At 49.4% G+C, this 17,708-nt stretch overlaps 4 protein-coding genes across 5 annotated transcripts; 2 read left to right on the forward strand and 2 right to left on the reverse strand.

Annotated features, from left to right (window-relative positions):
* Positions 1-1,042: 1,042 nt before the first annotated feature.
* LOC117857505 (uncharacterized) lies at positions 1,043-3,574 on the forward strand. The gene is made up of 9 exons (XM_034740194.2): positions 1,043-1,269; positions 1,353-1,556; positions 1,652-1,790; positions 1,983-2,047; positions 2,166-2,214; positions 2,375-2,445; positions 2,533-2,618; positions 3,006-3,108; positions 3,280-3,574. Exons 1-9 carry the CDS (start codon positions 1,146-1,148, stop codon positions 3,384-3,386), a joined length of 948 nt encoding a protein of 315 aa, XP_034596085.1. The 5' UTR covers positions 1,043-1,145; the 3' UTR covers positions 3,387-3,574.
* A 221-nt stretch (positions 3,575-3,795) lies between these two features.
* Positions 3,796-6,838, reverse strand: LOC117857503 (isoflavone reductase homolog IRL-like). Of its 2 annotated transcripts, none has more exons than XM_072294115.1 (5): positions 5,426-6,838; positions 4,927-5,061; positions 4,600-4,843; positions 4,291-4,476; positions 3,796-4,146 (listed from the first exon to the last, which is right to left on the reverse strand). In XM_072294115.1, the coding sequence occupies exons 1-5, from the start codon at positions 5,660-5,662 to the stop codon at positions 4,034-4,036; spliced, it is 915 nt and encodes a 304-aa protein (XP_072150216.1). In that variant the 5' UTR covers positions 5,663-6,838; the 3' UTR covers positions 3,796-4,033. The 2 variants fall into 2 exon arrangements, with proteins under 2 accessions (XP_072150216.1, XP_072150215.1); XM_072294114.1 differs by having other exon boundaries at positions 4,291-4,494.
* A 144-nt stretch (positions 6,839-6,982) lies between these two features.
* On the reverse strand, positions 6,983-10,016 carry LOC117857506 (uncharacterized). The gene is made up of 2 exons (XM_034740195.2): positions 8,610-10,016; positions 6,983-8,064 (listed from the first exon to the last, which is right to left on the reverse strand). The coding sequence occupies exons 1-2, from the start codon at positions 9,774-9,776 to the stop codon at positions 7,201-7,203; spliced, it is 2,031 nt and encodes a 676-aa protein (XP_034596086.2). The 5' UTR covers positions 9,777-10,016; the 3' UTR covers positions 6,983-7,200.
* A 3,862-nt stretch (positions 10,017-13,878) lies between these two features.
* Positions 13,879-17,241, forward strand: LOC117857676 (uncharacterized). Its single transcript, XM_034740476.2, has one exon. It carries the CDS (start codon positions 14,174-14,176, stop codon positions 17,003-17,005), a length of 2,832 nt encoding a protein of 943 aa, XP_034596367.1. The 5' UTR covers positions 13,879-14,173; the 3' UTR covers positions 17,006-17,241.
* Positions 17,242-17,708: the final 467 nt, after the last annotated feature.

The raw sequence follows: 17,708 nt of genomic DNA on the forward strand, positions 1-17,708 counted from the left end.
ACAGCCAAGGGCCGGCCACTTGTCATTATGCGCGTGCTTTAGCATGTGTTCAGGGTCTGCAAGGCCTTTGTGATGCAAAGTAGACAGGCCAACACGAGTTTCTTGTTGTTCTTACATCGGTTGTGGGCATCCATTTGGAATAAGGCTAGTGACAAGTTGTCATGATGGGTAAGCAATCATTCCAACTGTCTTGCCGTTCAGTATTAGATGTAAAGAGTGTGTGGTGTGTTGGTCCTATATCATTTGGTGCGTGATTGTTGTTGTTGTTGTTGTGTATCTAGGCAGTCGATGCATCTATCTGTTGAATAATGTTCCGCTTGTGTCTATCATCACATAGAAACCGAGCATATATCGGTGTCAAACTGAGGTCCTCTTTGGCACGGCTTATTTCGGCTTTGGCTTCATCTATTTCACGCAAATCGAGATACTGTAGCGTGAAGCCGTTTTGTAAGCCGGGACTAAAATGAACTAGAAGCCAGATAAAGCCAGTTTTTTTGACTTCACCGGTGAAGCTGTTTTGGGATAAGCCGTGCCAAGGGGGTCTGAGTGTTGGATAGTTGTCAAACTGGCAGGTGTCCCTCTTGCACCGGGCTAGGTCTGCGTGCCAGTTCTGGTAACCATGGGTAGTTTGCCTATTAGTATTGAGCTAGGTTGGGCAATCGGCGGCTACTCTTGATTTGTGCATCCATATATGAGATTTACTTTCCTTTTTTTCTATTTTCACCGCCTATGTGTGCTTTCTAGGCCGAGTGAAATGGCACGAAGATGCTAGATTTACAATTAAACGTAAAAGTTGTGGTCATTCACAGTTTGTACAGTTAGGCGTGCACCATTTAGCCCATAAAACATAAGGCATGAGAAGCAGATTAAGCCCAAGATCGGTCGAGCCTCAGCCCAATTTTGTTCAAGGGCTCCACTGACTTTTTGCGTGGCCAGACCCGCCCACCCCCCCCACACCCCCCCCCCCCCCCCCCCCCCCCCCCCCCACACACACACACACACCATGCGGCGGGCCCCAGTGGCAGAAACAGCGTTTCTGCCCGCGCCCCCTCGCCGAAATATTTGAACGAAGCAAACAGAAATTCCCCATTCCCCAAATCCGAACCCGTCTCCGGCGAGCCCATCCCTTCGCCGCCTCAGACGCAATGGGAGCGGAGATGGAGCGGTCCATCTTGTCTCTGTGCGCGTCCCTCTCGTCGGTGCTCGACCACGCCGACTCCTCCTCCCGCGAGCTCGCCGACGTCGTCTCCCGCCGCCCCATCCACCTCGGTAACCACCACGCGCACCTCCCCTCCTTCCCATACCCGTATCCGGGGATCCAGCGCTCCTACTCACGGCGGCGGGACTCGCAGAGTCGACGACGACCGCGTTCCTGCAGAAGCTGGACCGGCTGACGGAAGCGGCGAACGAGGACCTCGCGCACCTCGACTCCATGACCTTCGGTGCTGTCTCCTTCGAGGAGCTCCTCGGCCACTGCGGCGAGGCGCTCAACGTCTACGCGCGCCACGCCGACGCCATCGAGTCCCGCCTCGCCTCCTTCGGCTACGAGCCACCCAGTAACAGCGCTGATCCCATCGACTTCACTTCGTTTCCCAAGCTCTGCACTATTTGTTTCGCGATGTTGAGAACCGATGTTGGTGCGCTCACGCAGAGGTGGAGCCTGAGGTGGATACGGAGGTGCAAGATGGTGATATCGGGAAGCTTGGGGACCCTGCGAGTGGCTGCTTCGGTGTGTCCAGTTCATTGCTGAGGTCCAGTAAGGGGCGGTTCCGCGATGACGAAGACCCACTGTATCCTTCTCTTTGGTTTCATTTGTTTGGAAAACTATAGTTTCAGGGTGTCGCATTCATTTGTTTGGAAAACTATAGTTTCAAGTGTTGCATATGATAAAAAAAAATTCGAACTAATTGAAGGAGTAGCTGCTAGATTCCATCCCTAGGAGTTGTTTTGAGTTATTTCTTTACTACTAAATTACTAATTAGATTTGGTGAGTCACTGAAGAGTCTTGGGTTTTCGGATGCTTGTCTAGCCACTCTTTCCTCTGAAGGTATGCAAGGAAATATTTTGGTTGTCCCAGCTGGTTAATTGCATTATGCTTGAATTAGTATTTCCTGTCAGATGCTAATTTTTGGTTTGAACAATGATACTTTTTTGGGATTTTGCAGTCACGGATAATGGTGAAAACCTAAAGGAGCTTTACAAAGATCCTGAAAGGTAATAGAAAGAATTACATTCATATATCTAGTATAGTATCTATAGTTATCTGCTTTCAGGTTTCCCTGCTGTTCTTTGTTTACATCTAATATTTCTTTACTTATTTTAATCTTATCTTATAATGATGCAATTTATTTATTTAATGCTCTATACTGTTCAGTGCTGATGAGGGTAAAAAGATCATGAAGGAAGCTGAACTTATAGCTCCCCAAAGTAAAAGAGATAATCAAGGTGATCAGCATGAATGTCTTGGACATTTTAAAGACAGGTCAAATCTTACTCATTCTGAATTTTTTTTCCGCTGTTGATTCCATGAAGGTAATTCTTTCAAAGAAATGATAAGGGCATCAAAGGAGGAGTATGAGCAACTTCCTCCTTACATGAAGAGTCTAGCATCATGGGAGGTCTGAATTTCTTTATAACTACTTAACTTTTGTAATTTTACCCATAGTCCTTTATGTGGATACCGATGGTTGCAAAATCACAGCACATAATTCTTGAAATTAGTATATTATTTTACTTCTAAGAAAATCAATTGAAGACAAATACTCTGCAACATCTTCACTTCCTATTTCCTCCAAGTTGTTGATTTTATTTTTCTGTCGTTGCATTCTTGATCATGAATGGACCTGTGGTTTTGTAACTCATGAGCCATGAAGATAGTTATGTTATCCTAGATTCCTAGTACCTCAAAGCAATTTACTATATGATAGCTTCGTCATCCTAGACTCCTAGTCATCTACCTCAAAGCAATTTACTGTGATGATTTTTTCCGCTTTCTATTGCATCAGGAATTGCAGGAGGGAATATCAAAACTAAATTCATACTTCGGTAGTGACGAAGCCAAGGGAAGCGTTTCGTTGAATCAAGATGATGTTGGAGCAATAGGGTTGGGTATGTGCAGTTACTTTTCTTAGCCGATTGATTTGAAAGATATCAAATGTTATAGCACTCCGAACAAAATCTTTTTGTCAGATTGCTGCTCCATTGACACATGCTCTTGATGAATTTTCTGTTGTGGCTAACATCTTTGTGGTGTTTCCATTCTGCATTTGTTCCCTCTAGGGCGCAAAGGAAGAGCCTGCTTGCTTATGCTGCTCCGGCTGAATCAATTAACTATGGAGGCAGTTGATGGATCTACCTTTTACACCCTACGCAAGAACAACTCGTAGTCTATTTTTGGAACTCTGGGAGGTGCATCGAATTTGAATAGTCGATACTTGATAGCCTGATACTAATATAAGAGTGTTGTGTATTAAGTTCTGGTTCAAATCTTGTGTGTTGTTAATGCATACTCAAACTCAGTTGAAAAGGTGAATTTGATTGCACGAGCAGAAGCTCTTTGCTCGTGTTATGTTTACTCTCTTTCTGCATGCTTGTATGACAAACAACATATGTGGCGGACTAACATGGTCTTCGATTTGGCACGGATTCGTCGATCCGACGATAAGGCATCCAGCGGCCCCGCGGCCTTTGCCAGGTCGAGCTAGATTTTATTCCCGCTGCCAAACGCGTAACCTTGCCGGGAACAATAACGGCACTTGTTTCGTTTGGCCAAAAAGAACAAGGCAAGGTTCTAACTCAACGCAGACCATAGTTTATTCACGCTTTCATTAACAATAGCAGTTCAGCCAGCAAGACACTGACTCATCTTGCCATCACAGAAACGAACAGTGACTTGCGCTGGCTAATGATGCGCGTAGCATACATACAGCAACATTCATCCACACGTGAAGAATGGTGGGAGGGTCGAATGCACCAATCTCGTAACTGATTAAGGAAGGTGGCCGAGGTATCATCAACGGTTGTGTAGACGACATCAGGAGGTGGCCTCCACACCAACCGCTGGATCGATGTCGAAGTTGCTCTGGTCACCCCTGGCGAAGATTGAGAGCGCGAGGGACAGCAGTATGTTCAGTGGAAACACAGCCTCTGCATGAACAGAACAGGCATCAATCATAAGAAATTAAGAAGTCTCTAGACTGATGTGTGCATCATAGGGCACGCAGGCAGGTAGAAGGTGTGCAGATGAGATGGGTGAATCAAATTCAAATGCCCCATGTGAGCAGTCAGCACCTTCGATCCACTTCAGAATTTCCTCCTCTGGGAGATGCACCTTCTGCAAGGTCCTGCCGGCCTTCTTTTCCCACATCGAAATGAGCTCATTGTGGGACACCACATTCGTGGGCCGCCTCATGTACAGGATCTTGTTCAGGGTCCTCGCATCATCAACCACCCTCATTGTGTAGGTGGCGATGTCATCTTTGAACACAAACACAGCTGCATCAACATGTGTGCATCAACAATCCAGGCAGCATTGATATATCTGCTCATTCTATAGGGAAAAAGGATACATCGGTACGCAACTCATTGGTTCTTAGTTACCTTTGGCATCACCATCTCCTAGGATGGTGATCTTGCTGGCAGGAGGGCCAGCACCGATGGCCGTGACATCGCCGATGCTTGGGAGGTAGGTCTCTGCGAAGCTGTTGCAGCTGACATAGGTGTGAGGTATCCCCTCTGCCTCGATCACCCGCCGGAAGTTGGCTTTCAAAGCACATAGTGACACCGCTGGATCCACCGTGTGGAGTCGGTCCACATCGGAGCCGAACTCAGATGGCACAGACCTCTGTACAACAAAGTCTTCAGTGTTTGCAGAGATCAATATAATACAAATAAAGGAAGAAACTCCATTAAAAGTTTAAAACTGACCTTAACACTGCCTGCCTCCTTGATTGCAGCAACGATCCTTGTTTGCTCGGCAACCTGATGAGGCCCCACTGCCGAGATGACAATATCGGCACACTTGATGGCCTTTACCAGGCTCTCATGGTCAAACAGATCTCCCTAGCATACACATGTGGGAAAGGTATGACTCTCAAAATGAGCATGATGTCAGAGCATCCTTGTGACAGATAGTGAATTGGGCAACTCTTAATGCCCTAATAATGTATAGGATGCATCAGGTTTATTAAAATCCACTGAAGGAGTCTGTCCGATAATATTTCCATTGCCAGTTGGCAATTGAAGGATCTTGAATTGACATGTTGGGACAGCACACCACATCGGAGGTTAAGATTATTCAGAGTAGTTAAGAGTTAAGACTTATTTTTTTAAAAAAAATAAGTGCTCAACTTTCAGCAAACAGGGGAACAAAGTATATCTAATACTAGCCCATTGGAGATGATGATGCATTGATGATTATTGGTACCTTGAGGAGAGAAGCACCGGAATTAACCCAACTATTGAGGAGCTGCACCTTAATTATGTCAGATGGTGCAAATTCCTTGATGAGGATGGCAGTTGGGTGGCCGAGGTGGACACTTGCAGCAACTATATGCTTGCCAATGTCGCCTGCGCCACCAATGACGAGGACCCTGCTCTTCTCCATGTCCATATCCTCCTTTGGTTCCATACTCCAGCTCTGAATTTGAGGGCTTGACCACATTATGTATGCTACAGGAGCTCTTTAGCTGTGGTCTCAGGTTAGGAGAGGTCGTGAAGTTGTGCGATCATGTCAAGCTAACCATTTTCTTACTTCAAAAGAATCCTTCAGAAAGAAATGACTAATAAGTTTCAACAACCCCCACCAAACGTTTACATTCCCATTGTCCCTCCAAATCATCTTCTTAACTGACTATTAACATCGCAACAGAGATTCATAGACATGCCAATGATTCTTCTTCATCCCTGATTTTCATCTGCAAAACTGTACGCTGAACCATGGTGATTATCTCAAAACAATAGTAACAGTATAAACTATACCCTGCCAAGTAAGAAAAGAAGAAACCGTACAAATAGAAAACTCCCTGTCAGCAAGGAGTCTGTTCAGTCAAACTCTGTCCATTGTAATTTTCTGTTAAGACAATAACAGTGAGCCAAGATTGCCTATGTTCAATAAGGAAGAAAGCTACATTTGCCTCAATCCAGATAGCCTTATATATATGACCACAATAGCTTCTGCCAATGACACAAATTGGCAAAGAGGAGGCTGCACAGACATTCCATTTTGACACAAATAAGATCACATGAATGCAGAATAGAGTATGCAAAATCATCAATGTTTAATACAGTTAAAATCTCCATGATTTAATACAGCAATGAGAAGCCAAAAGTACATTTCAAGTAAAACACACTAAAATCTCCATGATTTAATAATACAGTTAAGAGCATAAGCAACAATCTTGGTAGACACTACTTCAAATCGAAAAAGCATGCACCATTACAAATACACAAACTCTAAAGTTGATTAACAGGTGAAATTATTTTATTTTCTAACCTAAAGAACATCAGTTCATACTTAAAAAATAAATCATTTGAGACACAAGAACTGTCAGCATGACGTTGCTGCCAAGGAAATCACACAAGAAAACTGCATGTTTTGTTTACTGTAACGAAACTATGACACAGATCTGACAAGCCTCTAGGGACAGAGCACCTCAGATGCAACCATAATAATCAGTAAGGCAATGGAAGAATGGATCAGAGTTTGTGTAAGGCTCCTACTAAAACTTTCAGAATTTATACTCATAACACAAAATGGTCAATTCAAAAGAGAGCAAATTTACATCAAATTGCAACTACCGTATCTACAAATATAGCCAGCAGCATAATTCTTCCAGCTTCAAAATCTGAAATTAGCAGTCAATAAAAACATAAAGAAATGTTTCAGTTTGCACATTATCTAGAATTCTCATATCCTGTTTTCTTTAGATACCATCAACATTTCTCATAACACATTGTAACACTAAATTGAGAGCATTTCAAGTGACATTAAATATGGAAATATCATTGCTAGAATCGAATCGCCATGGCATATGAATCGGATGTTACATAACAAAACTGTGGAGTCTAGCACAGTGGCAAAAAGAGCCCAACCTCACCAACCAAATGGAGGCCTAAAATACAACAGCAAGAACAACCTCACCAGTCACAAAATTCCCGTACATCTCCAATCAGTAAGGATTCCCCTAACTAATCTTAGGATTACTTCCGTTGCTTCTTCTTTGTATGCTCTACTTGCTCCAGAGCATTATCGTCATTGTCACCTCTCCCCCTCTTCTTTTTCCTCTTCTTCTCACTGTCCGGACCACCATCACTGACCATTTTCTCCTCCTGCTTCACATCCTTGAAGTTGACTTCCTCCTCTTCATGCTTCTTTTTCTTCCTTTTCTTCTCCCCACCAGCAACATTTTGTTCTAACCCACCATCGTTGACAATTTTTCCGCCCACTTTATTCACATCCCTCGCTTCATCTTCTAGTTTTACACGACCCTTCTCCTTTTTCTTCTTGCTCTTCTTCTCACTCAACAATTCTTCGTCCACTAAATCAGGCTCCTGCTTCACATGGACGATGATTTCCTTATTTGAATGTTTCTCCTTCTTCCTCTTCTCGCTGCCGATTCCTGCTGAAGAGGGAATGTGCGATTCAACGCCAGCAGCAGCTATGCCCTGCTGCCGATCCTCTTTATTCTTCTTCTTCTTGCTCTTCTTCTCACCGGTGGCAACATCTGGCTCCACCTCCGCGGCGGAATCGCGCTGGGAACCACCGGTTGGAACAGCCATGTCCCCTTTCCTCTCCCGGTCTTGGTGCTTTATCTCGCCCTCATAGTCATGGGCCTGGAGATTGGCGGCGCCCTGCTGCTGATTACCGCGGAGCCCGCGGCGGAAGAGCTCGTGCTCCCTGGTGGCCTCGGTGGCGGTGCTGAGGTAAGTGGCGCAGTCGGCGGAGGGGAGGTCGGAGGCGGCGGAGTTGTAGAAGAGGTCGAGGATGCGGAAGGCCTTGGAGAGGGAGCAGGGCTTGGAGGAGACGACGGCGCCTGTGATCGCCCTCATCGCCCCCGCCGCCGGCTAGTGAGCTGAGCTGCGCTTTGGGGGTGGGGGTGGGGTTAGGGTTTTAGGAGGAGAACGGGGGAGAGGAGGAGACGAGAGATTCTATGATGGGCTAAAAAGCGTGCCGGGCCAGCCCAGTAGTTAGCCATAGCGGGCCCAATGTTAGCACTTGCATATTGTGCCCAGCATCCACTTTATAATTTTTTCTGAAAGACACTACTGTATTAGTATTACTATTGATTTGATTCGATTGCTCCATGTCGATGAACCTGCAAATTGATGTGATCGCTCGATTCACATTTGATTCCAACTTTACCCTGCGAATCACGATTTGTAAATAATTGTTCTTTTGCTTAGGTTTTTCTGACTTAAAAATCTGCTTACTTAGTACTAGTTACGCACCATTCAGCACTTGTTATTACGAACTCAGATCCATGTACATGCATACATCATACATAACGATGGGCACTGAGCAGGCTCGAGCACTCTGTTTGAATGCACGCCAATGGTTGATTTCCCAAGTTGATCAGTGATAGCCATGGGCAAACTGGAAGCTCAGATCATTTCTTTCGCACAGCAGCAGAGGCAGAGCCACTCTTGCCTCCGGCTTCGTCGCCGCCGTCCCCCTTCTTCTTGGCCTTGGTGTACAGCTTGAGGTGCACCCCCGGGTCGCCGCCGTTGCAGGAGCTCTGCAGCAGCAGCGAGTTGTTGATCACCTGCACGTTGCTGTTCACGAACGCCGTCAGCCCCCTGCTCCCGCCCTGCTCCTTCCCGCCAGCGACGCTGCCGTCGAGCTTCTGGCCGCGGCGCTCCTTCCCGGCCGCCGAGTCCGCCTTGCCGTCGGCCACGGCGGCGCCGTCTATTTTCATGGACGCGCCCTTGTTCTCGCCGGCCAGCGTGATGACGGTCGTCCCTGCCGCGGCCGAGGCAGGGCGCCCGTGGCCGCCGCCGGACGACGGTGCCGAGGCGCTGAGCTTGTGCACCATGTCCGCGACGCCCTCCTTGAGCTCCTTGTGTAGCTTGCTGCCGTGCTCGCCGGCTACCTCTTTGCCTTTGTGCTTCTTCTCCTTCTCTTTTTCCTTCTCATTGTGCTCCTTCTCCTTCTTGTCCTTCTCTTTTTCTTTTTCCTTCTCCTTTTCCTTCGTCTCTTTATCTTTCTCCTTCTCCTTCTCTTTATCTTTTCCCTTCTCCTTCTCTCCCTCCTTGCCTTTTTCTTTCTCTACGGCCTTGCTGTGTGTCTTGGAGTCTGCAGGCGGTTCATGGATGATTTTCTCCTGCGGGATGGTAATGTCTTTTTGCTTAGGAACTTCATGGGCAATAGGATGAGGAGTGGCAGCTGGCTTGGGCTCCTTGGCAACAGGTACAGGAGCCGGCGCTGGAGCTGCTGCTCTAGCGTTGGGCTCTCTGATCGGCGAGAGCGGCGGCGCGCGGGCCGGCGACGGGGACGGCCTGCTCGACAGCCGCGTCGGCTGTGGATGAGCCGGCAGAGAAGGGGCGGCACCAGCGCCTCTGGATGGCGGCGTCGTTGCCGGCTGAGGGTGCGGCTGCCGCCGCGACGGGGATGGCGTTACGGGAGGCGACGCCGGCGGCGGCGCCGGGCGAGTGTCCCGCCTCGACAGCTGCGGGCGGACCGCCGGCCGAGGAGCGGGTGCAGGCGGCGGCGGCTGCGGGGGCGCGGTCCAGTACGGGAACCAGTACCGCTGCGCCGGCGGCTGCTGGTCGTCGGCCATGCTGCCTGAACGCCGGCGATGGACGTAATCCCTCCTGTCAGAAGATGATGGAGAGCACGATCGGTGATCTTGGCTGGTTAGTGGTTACACAGATGCGTTGCGATTTGCAATGGCGAGCTCTCGCATTTATAACTACGGATGGGATTCACCGGACGATCGGCAGGGGTGACCGGAAAACTGGTTTCGTGAGGCATTGAATCATTTCCGGCATCTGATTCTGCGTGCTCTTTCGGTCTGCATCTTATCGTGTTGCTGGCGTTTGCTCTTTTCTTCGCGGTATTGATCGCGAGGGCGGGTGGGGTACGTGTGCGTTCCTTGCTTGAGGTCGTTGACGTACTCCTGTCTCTGCGGCTAACCCTGCTTCCAGCATTTGGAATCTCTGTCAACGTTGTCCAAGAACATTTCCTCCAGACTGAAGATTTCGGCTTTCTTTCACCGGCATTTCTCCTCTTTGCAGATGAAAAAGCAGTGACCTATGAGGCCTGTTGTCAAAGGGAATGGGATATCTTTTGCTTTTATAGCTTTTGATTAGATACCGAGCGTGCTTTTTTCAGCGGATGTTATAATGTAAAATTTGAAAATCACCAAAGTCTCCCAATACAAAAATATAATTCGGACTATCATTTATCTGTGCCGTCTACTGAGAATTCTCAAGTTCAGTTCACTGTAACCATGTAACGTGCGAAGTGATACAGAAACAGGACAACTAGAACTCTAGCTTCTTTTTTTTAACACGCTGAGCATGTTTGAGAAGGGGAAAGAAACCAGTACAAAGCATCCCTCCGAAGCAAAAGAGAGAGGGAAGAAATAGAAAAGAGTAAAATGCACGGGCGGTACACAAATTTGGCAGAGGGTATCATACTATCATACAGCTCCCCGAACTCTCAAAATGCACATTAGAGTCCGAGCAGTCTGACGTCATCCCTTCAACAACGGGTTGAAAATTTACCCAGGGATAAAAAGACTTCACAAAGCTCAAGACCTGCTTGGAGATAGATTTCGTCATCTTCTGAATATTGCCATCAATCTTCTCTGGCGCATCCTTGAGTATCTCTGATAGCGGACGAGGCTCTACACCTTTAGCTGGGGGCTCTATCATATCCGCAATCAGTTGGGCGGCCTCACAAATCTTATTCAGGGTGAATGTGGCAGTTTTCGCCTTAGCCTCGCGATCTTTGATGGTCTCCATGGTAGTAACAAGATCAGCCTCACCATCCTCGCGTATCTTCTTCTCCTTCTCCAAGTTATGCTACAACTTCTCAACTTGCAAGATAAGTTTGTTGTGCTAGTCAGTCACACGATAAAACACATTGGTCCAATCGGTAGCTTTCTCCTGGAGTTCTTTATTCGACTTCTCAAGCTCTGCATATTAAGGTAGTAGAGGGTCAGTACCACAAGCAGAATCAGTATTCGGAAAGCAGCAAGAATAACAATTACCTTTAATCCATTGGTTCAAGAACTTGTTGTGTCCGCTGAGTCGGTCTTTCTCTTCTTCAAGTTGCAAAACGTGATTCCGGTATTCAGCGGCAGCTCCGTCATACTTCATCATTAATCGAGAACAGTGCTCCTTCTCCTTAGCAAGTTCTTTTTCAAGGGCCTCAGCACGAAGTACTGTGTCCCCATATCCTCCAAGCATCTGGGATTTGCGGCGGGAGCGCTTGATGACATCCTGCGACACACGCAATAGGTACTCGTATTAGTACACAACTACAAGTTACAAGGCAATCATCAACAAATCAAGTCAGAAAGAAGATACCTCTGCATAATTACCGATACGGCGGTGCATCTCCATCATTCCAGCGACCACATCCATATTCAACAAGGGATCATCAATCAGTTGGATTTCTTCAAGATAAATTTCTCCGACCAGACCTGGCTCCAAGGATGCGTCGGCAGCCATAACTTCCAGAACTGTCGCGGCTTCAATTTCCACCTATGGCTCGGGGGCTACAGGAGCAGCCACGGTGCTAGAAGTAGTCACCGCCACTTCTTTAAGTACTTGTCGCTTGGGGGCTAGCGGCACAACATCAGTCAACGATGCCAACACAACGAAGAGGGAGAGGAGATCACCACGAAATCACCATCCACTGCTGCTACAAGTAGGAAAAACGGAGAAAAGATTAGATCTAGAGGAGGTCACACGAAGAGGAGCACCAGGGGAGACGAAAACCCCCTGAGCCAATCGGTTCAGAGGTGCCCAGGCCGATCGTCATGGGTCTTTCCTACCCTCGTTTGTCGTCGTTTTCAGTCCAGTTGATCTACATGGCATTCTTTACCCTAAAATTGGTCAACATGGGTAAGATCATGGGGTAAAGTCTCTGTTTGTCCTCGGGTTGCATGAAGATCTTGATTTGTAATCTCCGAACCTCTTCGTGAGATCAACATGTTATCTTTCATATCTTGATGATATACTTTCATGAATGGCTGGCCAACGCTACTTTGGGTTGCATCTTTGCTTTCCTAGAACTATCATCTTACCGTGTTCTTGAGTACCCCTATGTAGTGACTAGTATGCGGGAGGGAAAGTGCTGGGCTTGGTTCGCACCCACTCATGATAACACTTAGATCTGTTTTGTTAACTCTTGGCGATTGCATCTGCAAAGTGATCCTAGATTCCTAGGACGAACGTTTTATCTATTTTGTGCACACCTTTACTCTCTCTCTACCTATTTTGATCTAGATTGCTTAGATTAGCTAGATCAATCTCATACACCAAGTGCTTTCGGTTACTTAGATTAATACCTAGTTAAGCGTGCAAATCCACTTGTTCCACGGATTGATAAACCTTGGGGGAGTATTTTGAGGGAAGAGCTACAACTGATCCGAGCGTTTGCTGTTCACAAATTGGCATGCTAACTACTGTCAACAAAGACCAACCGCCCCGCTCGGGAGTGTTCCGCCCCGCGCCCGCCACTGTGCTTTCCCCTCCAGTGACTCCTCCGGCTGCCGGGGCATCACCAGACCGCCATCTAGCCGCGACTCCTACCGTGCGCACCTCCCTGCTGAACTCGTCGTCTGCTTGCCATCACCACTTCGCGCGCGCGGCCGTTGCTGTGCTGGCCCTGCCCCGAAGAGGGGAGAGAGCAGAGGGTGTGGGGAGGGGGAAGAAGAGGAGCGGCGCCTAAAGCTCACCGCCTGCCGCCCGTTGACCATGGATTTGGAGCTCAAAAGTCCCGTTGTGCGAGCAAGCTCGGTGGTCGGCCCTCAATCCCGTTCACCCAAGGTGTTAGGTGCTACATCTGCAGCAACGATCCCCGCACACGTCGATTCGGAAGGAGGGAAGGTAAAGGAGCGAGGATTGCGTGTTGATTTGGGGCGAAGGGCAGTGGAGGAGCTAGGTGCGGCTACAATTTAGGATTGAGGGGAGCGGAGGAGATGGGGCGGCCGTGATTTGGATGAAGGCGAAGTTGAAGCTGGGGCATACCCGCAATTTGGGACGGAGGATGGTGGAGGAGCTGTGGCCCAAGGCGCTTCGAGGGTGGAGGAGCAGGGTGGGAGAGCAGCGACCCGGGTGCTGCGAGGAGAGGAGCAGGGTGGGGCGGGGAGGAGGAAGAAGAGGCGAGGGGGAGAGAGGAGGTCAATTCGCAAATTAGCTCTTGAAAAATATTTTATTTGTGAATTAGTCCTTGGATGAATTTTAGGTATCCAATTTTACTAGAGCTGTTGGATAGAAAATATAAGCTCATCACGCGTCGGTGGCTTGGGAAGGACATCCCGGTGCCGGACTGGTTGGTTCCGCGTCTCAAACCAAACACCAGACGCGCTGATCAGAAATTGTGTGCTGCCGTTGCCACGAGGAGCAGACCAGCGGTGCGCCGCGGCCGACCGCCCGTCCCCGAGGTCGCACCCGACTACCCGAGCTGGCCGAGACCCCCAAGATGCGCGGACGGCGGCGGACCACCTGAAACACCTGCGCTTCCGTCCCGGCGGTCCCGCGTGCGTGACGCCGTACGTGGTAGATTCCCCCAACCAAATGGGGCGCATCATCATCCATTTCCCACGTCCTTTTCATCCCCACCCCACCACTGAACCCTCCTCCATTTGCCACTCATCACTCCATAGTGCGGTTGCTAGCTTCAGTCCCCGTGACTCGCTCACACCCCGAGGCCGCGCCACCCACCCGCACGGGCGCACCCCGCCGCCGCCGCCGCCGCCAGGGGCGGTGAAGGCGGCTAGGTTTACGCGCCACCCCCCCACTGATTCCCTTCCCCCATCCGGCCCGGCCGCCCGGCGTCTCCTCCCCCTACCCTCCGCCCGCTCGCCCGCGGCCCCGCGCCGCTCCCAATCGAATCCGATCCCCGCCCGCTCCCTTTCCGCTCTCGTATTCCCCCACACCCCCACCCACCAATCCGCACGCCACTCGCCGCATCGCCTCCCCCATTCCGCTCCCCGCACCAATGGAGGCCAAAACCCTAACCCCTGACGCGGACGCGGAGGCGGACGCCGCCGCCCAGACCCTAGCCGCCGGGGAGCTCGTCTGGGCCAAGCCCTCCAAGCCGCGCCGCCACTGCTGGTGGCCCGCACGCATGCTCGCCGCGTGCCCCGCCACTGGCACCGCCGCCCGGGACGCCCAGGTCTGCTACTTCGGCGGCCCCGCCCCCGCCCCCGCCGGCTCCGGCGTGCCGTCGGCGCCTCCCGCGCAGGTCCGGCGCTTCGCCGACCCGGACGCCGACGTGATGGCGCAGGGCAGCGTCGCGCGCGTCTTCCTCGCGGCCGTCGAGGAGGCCCACGCGCGCGCCGTCGCGGCCCTGCGCACCCAGCTCACCTGCGGCTGCATCCCGCCCCCGCTACCCGGGGAGGAGGGCGGCGGCGTCGGCGTCGTCGCCGAGGTCGCGAACCTGTCGCCCGCCGAGTTTCTCGCGGCGCTCCGCGAGGCCGCATTGGGCGTGCGCGCCTCCCCCGTCGGCCTGGTGGACCGCGCCAGGCTCAAGAGCTGGGCCCGCGCGTTCGGGGAGGGGTGGGGTCCGGATGGTGCGCGGCACTACCCGCGGCGCCCGCTGGAGGACCTTGTGGACAAGATCGATCTTGATGTGCCCGCCGGCGAAGACAGAGATGCTGACGATTGGCTCGCTGAGGACGACCGCATGCCATTGAAGAGACCACTGGAGACACCAGTGCAGAAGAAGCGCAGTGCCCCCTCAGTGATGAAGGACCTGGATATGGTGGAGGATGAGGACCAGAGTGACAGCCCTGGGCCTGTAACGTCCAGGAAGAGAGAGCGGAAGAAGAGTAAGTACCTCTCGCCTCCATACACCAACTTGGGTGTGGATGTGCTCCCCCGTAAGCCGGTTGGTACGCCAAAGGCATCTGTGCCCAAAGCTGCTGAAGATGGCAGTAAGGTATTGCAATTGCCAGACAGCATTGTTGTGGAAGATGTCTTGCTGCTTGTGCGGGGCTTAGGGAAGGACCCCCACCACATGGTCATTTTTCCAGAGGCTGCAGAGGGATTTCTCCGTTTGTTTAGAAGCTCAGCGTTCGTAGAGGGTGATGACTATGCGTCTTATAACACGCATGAGTGTCCAGGGGTGCGTACCCTTAGAAATGCCAGCATGAATATTGCTCCGGGTCGGGTTTCTGATTCACATCCTGTTCTGGAACAAGAGAAGCGTGTGCCAAAGAGGGGCAGGAAAAAGGATGGAGATGGGAGTGGTGGCTCTTCCATCAAGAGGAAGAAGCGGGAGAACACCTCTCCTGCACTTGGCTCTGGTATACCAATTACCCCTGCGGTTCCTATCAGGCAAGTGAAAGCAGAAGATATAAGAACCCTAATGAAGGCAGGAAACAGCGCAAGGGGTATAATTCAGGATGAGAAAAACAAGCTATCACTTTTCAAATGTCCTGTTTCAGCTACAGTTCCTGGGGCAGCAAAACCAGGGCATGAGCAGGTCAAAGAGAATGATAAATCTATTCTGGAGAAACCTCAGGCCTTGGGCAATATGCTGCCTGAAGAAACCACAAAAGATATTGATGAGGCTAAATTGGGGACAACAAAGTCAGAAACAAATGTGCAAAATGTTGCTGTAGGTGTGCCTGTCAGAAATGTTCAGACAGAAACAATGGAATCAGAAGCTAATATTCACATAGATGTGAATGCACAAAGTGTCAGTGCAGATGTCCCTGTCGGATGTGTTTCGAAGGAAGCAACAGAGCTAGAAGCTAGTTTACACAGCAACAAGAATGTGCAAGGTAATGTTACAGGTGTTCCGAAAAGAATTGTTTCCAAGGAAGCAACAGAGTCAGGAGTTGATACCAGCATAGATGAGAATGTGCAAAGTGCTTTTGCAGGTGTGCCTGACAGAAGTGTTTCGAAGGAAGCAACAAAGTCAGAAGCAAATATTCACATAGTTGAGAATCTGCTAGGTGCTGTTGCAGATGCGCCCATCAGCAGTGGACCATCTCCTATGCATGATGACATGGCCCAGCCCCAGCCTATAGATGAAAATAAAGAGCCTGGAAGTGTAGAAGTGTGTACGGTCCAGCAATCTTATGCTTCTCTACAAGCCCTGGTGCCAGAAATGCTTAAGAAAGAGAACACTAATGGCACAGATGTAATCGCTATGAATCACGCACTCAAAGAGGAGTGTCCAAAGGATGAAGCACCTGTCCAGAAGGTGAAGCTACCTGCTGGAGCTGCATCAAATCATTCCTCTGGTGAAGCTGTGAACGGCACTTGCCCTGATCCTGCTAATCCTACTCCTAATAAAAGGAAGAAGAAAACTGCACAGCACTTTGAGAATCCAGCAGCCATTCTGGTGGAGTTCACACCTGGTGTCATTGTCCCTTCCAGAGAGGAGCTACTCTCCGCATTTGGCAAGTATGGCTACTTGATAGAGTCTCAGACAGAAATTGTAAAAGCTGACCGCAGTGCTCGTGTTGTGTTTGGGAAAAACACCGAAGCTGAGGCGGCATACCGTAACCGAGAACTTCTTGGTCATTTTGGGGCTCCATTTGCAACACTAAGTCTCCAGTATCTTCCTCCGATCAAGTTGAGTGTGCCTTCTCCATCTCCTTCGCCTTCACCTTCACCATCTCTTGCTTCCAAGCCTCCACTGACAGATATCAGGAAGAACCTTGAGAATATGATTGCAGCCCGTCTTTCAGCTCTAAACAAGGCAACCCCATCGGACGGGTTAAATTCTGTCACAGATAAGCTTCTGGGGGATATGCAGGGCCTTTTGGCAAAGGTTGACAAGATACTCAGTGAGCCATCTGCTAATACTGCTCCTTAACTGTGCCATGCTGTGAGAATTATGGCTGTAACCTTTTGGTAGTTAGAGAACGTAGTGTTTCAGTGTCTGTTGGCTGTGCTGTTAGTTGTAGCTACTTCATTTTAAGTTTATGATGAACTATATCATGTGGCCATTTCAGCAGCTGTGGTTCGGAACTCCTCTGAATGCTAGGGGGCTACTGTGTCACTGCGTCGTGTATTATATGCCAATAAAAGGTCGCAGCTTTTTCTGGTGCCCGGATTTTGTGTTATACTAGAAAATATGGCGCCACGCCTTTCTATGTTTTTGGCCAGTGATACTAAGTTACTCCCTCCGTATATGAATCAAAAAAATCAAAACAACTAATAATTTGGTATTAGGACAGGGAGTGGACGATACTTTGACCATTCATCTTTTATGTACCAAAGGGAAGCATTATATATATTAAGCAGCAGGATATATTACAGATAATATATTGACAATGTTTCGATCTTGGTATGTAGAAGCACTTAATAATATTTGTGACGTGATATAGCTAGTAAAATAAAGTGGGTGAGGAAGAAGCTTTTGATCCTAGAAAACGCTGAGTTTCCTTGATGTGGATTTGCCTGATGCATGTCATATGTGTTTGTTGATTAATCGGTACTTTTTTTTATTGTCCATTCATGCCTGTTCATGTCACTATGTAATTCACACTTTTTTCATCCACAAAGAACTTCCATTA

This window comes from Setaria viridis, chromosome 5 (assembly GCF_005286985.2).
Source record: "Setaria viridis chromosome 5, Setaria_viridis_v4.0, whole genome shotgun sequence".
Classification (NCBI taxonomy): domain Eukaryota; kingdom Viridiplantae; phylum Streptophyta; class Magnoliopsida; order Poales; family Poaceae; genus Setaria; species Setaria viridis.